The sequence below is a fragment of the Marasmius oreades genome, chromosome 9, assembly GCF_018924745.1.
Source record: "Marasmius oreades isolate 03SP1 chromosome 9, whole genome shotgun sequence".
In the NCBI taxonomy this organism is placed as follows: domain Eukaryota; kingdom Fungi; phylum Basidiomycota; class Agaricomycetes; order Agaricales; family Marasmiaceae; genus Marasmius; species Marasmius oreades.
Genome location: NC_057331.1, coordinates 2,971,502 through 2,973,281, shown reverse-complemented (window position 1 = coordinate 2,973,281; position 1,780 = coordinate 2,971,502). Strand labels below are relative to the sequence as shown.

The 1,780-nt window shown below is 43.7% G+C and overlaps 1 protein-coding gene across 1 annotated transcript; it reads left to right on the top strand.

Annotated features, from left to right (window-relative positions):
* On the top strand, positions 1–452 carry E1B28_013807 (uncharacterized protein; the record flags this gene model as incomplete). Its single annotated transcript, XM_043158985.1, has 3 exons — positions 1–236; positions 299–339; positions 415–452. The coding sequence occupies 3 exons, from the start codon at positions 1–3 to the stop codon at positions 450–452; spliced, it is 315 nt and encodes a 104-aa protein (XP_043004340.1).
* Between the last annotated feature and the right edge of the window lie 1,328 nt (positions 453–1,780).

Below are 1,780 nucleotides of genomic sequence, written 5' to 3'. Positions count from 1 at the left end.
ATGTTGTGCAAGAAATTCGTCTCTGTCTCCGCTCTTGCTACTCTCGCTGCCGGCGCCAGCCGCGCTATCGAACGTCAGGATCAGTCCCCTCAATGCTGCCAACAGGTATTGAGAGCTGATTCTTCCGATGGTCAAGCGATCCTTAGCCTGCTCAATATTGTCTTGCAAGACTTCAATGTCCTTGTTGGTTTCGGCTGCGCCCCCATCTCTGTGAGTGATGGTGGAAGCGGTACTTGGTGTGTTCCGAGTGGTTATTGCAAGTTTCTCCAGGAATCACTTAATTAGATTTTTTTAATAGCTCTCCCGGTACCCCCGTCGTTTGCGCTGACGCCAGTCATGGTACGAATACTCACATATGCTCGATTTCGTCGACTTGAGGAATCTTGACTAACGGTTACTTCCTCTCTCCTTTAGGCGGTATCGTCGATCTTGATTGCGTACCTATCACATAGTTGTAAACTTGGTTCTCTCAAAATCGAGTTCGTGTTCTCAAGTTGGGCTTATTTTTGTCGTTGTCTTTAGGGAAACTGAAAGGCCGTTCGTACCAGTACAACCTGTAGTTTTATTCTATGAGACTGACTAGCGCAACAGTGACTCCCATTGAGTGAAAGGATTTGGGGAAGTCCAAGCGAAGTTGAAGCGAAGTCATGGATCATGAGAACGGAAGGTTCAACGGATCCAGGTTTTTCAGATAAACTAATATTCTGGGTGCTAATTATCCTGATGCGTACGTTTGTCGACTATAACTCGAACCCTAGTTGATTCTAATGGCTCTGGTGTCAGATAGTAGGTTAATCTTATCTTATCTACTATTCTTCATGTTCGAAGGTGGTAACATGCATATATACACCCGAAACCGAAACCACCATCATCTGCCGCAATTTTCCTTTCTCAGCTATTAAGCTCTAATTTCCGTTCTGTTCATTAATTTCTTACATCTGAGCTTCGATTAACTATATTTAAAATGAAACTGAACACAGGTCCATTCAGGAACATCACTGAGTTGATCTTCACTTCACCTCGAATTCAACTTGCTTTTCATCTGCATAAACTGCAGATGCCTTCGAAGTTGGAGAGGACTTCAGCGAGATGATACAAACTTAGCGGTTGCATGAGGATAGCCTAGCCAACCGAGAATGAACTGATCGGAGCTGTTTGAGTTCTTCTTGTACGTTTTTCACACTTGAAACATTCTTTCTGTTCTTATGCACATCGCAGACCTAGTTGCCAAAGGACATAAAAGCTGCCCCGCTGCCCCAGAAGGAGAATATCTCTATCAACGGTCGAAGAACTCACGACACGGACTCCTGTAAGTATGGGGCTTAACCACACACGGAAATCTTATATGCAACATGCCAGGACAGGTAACTGCAAGATCAGAGCTCAAACACCACAGACCAACCTGAAGTGTGTGATACTTGAAAGAATCAATGGTGTAGTTTCTCAGGTATGTGCTTCAATACTGCTTACAATAGCTGAGACTTTTGGATGGAGTTGTACATGGTGACTGAACTTAGAGGGTATTTAACCATAGGTCAAAGAACGTTTGGCTGAGGCCCTCAAATTCATTGGAACATAGCTGTAGCCTCAGATAATTCAAAGTATGATGTGTTTTCCATATAGCAGAGGTCAAAACTATTTACTACCGTTTCAGATCTATTATTGTTGCAAAGAAGGGTGGAAATATCTGGAAACCGCAGTTTGAGTCAAATTTCCGGTCTAAACTGTATCCACCATGCCATCAGAGCTCGAACTGGTAGAAACCGCCCTAACGAGAACA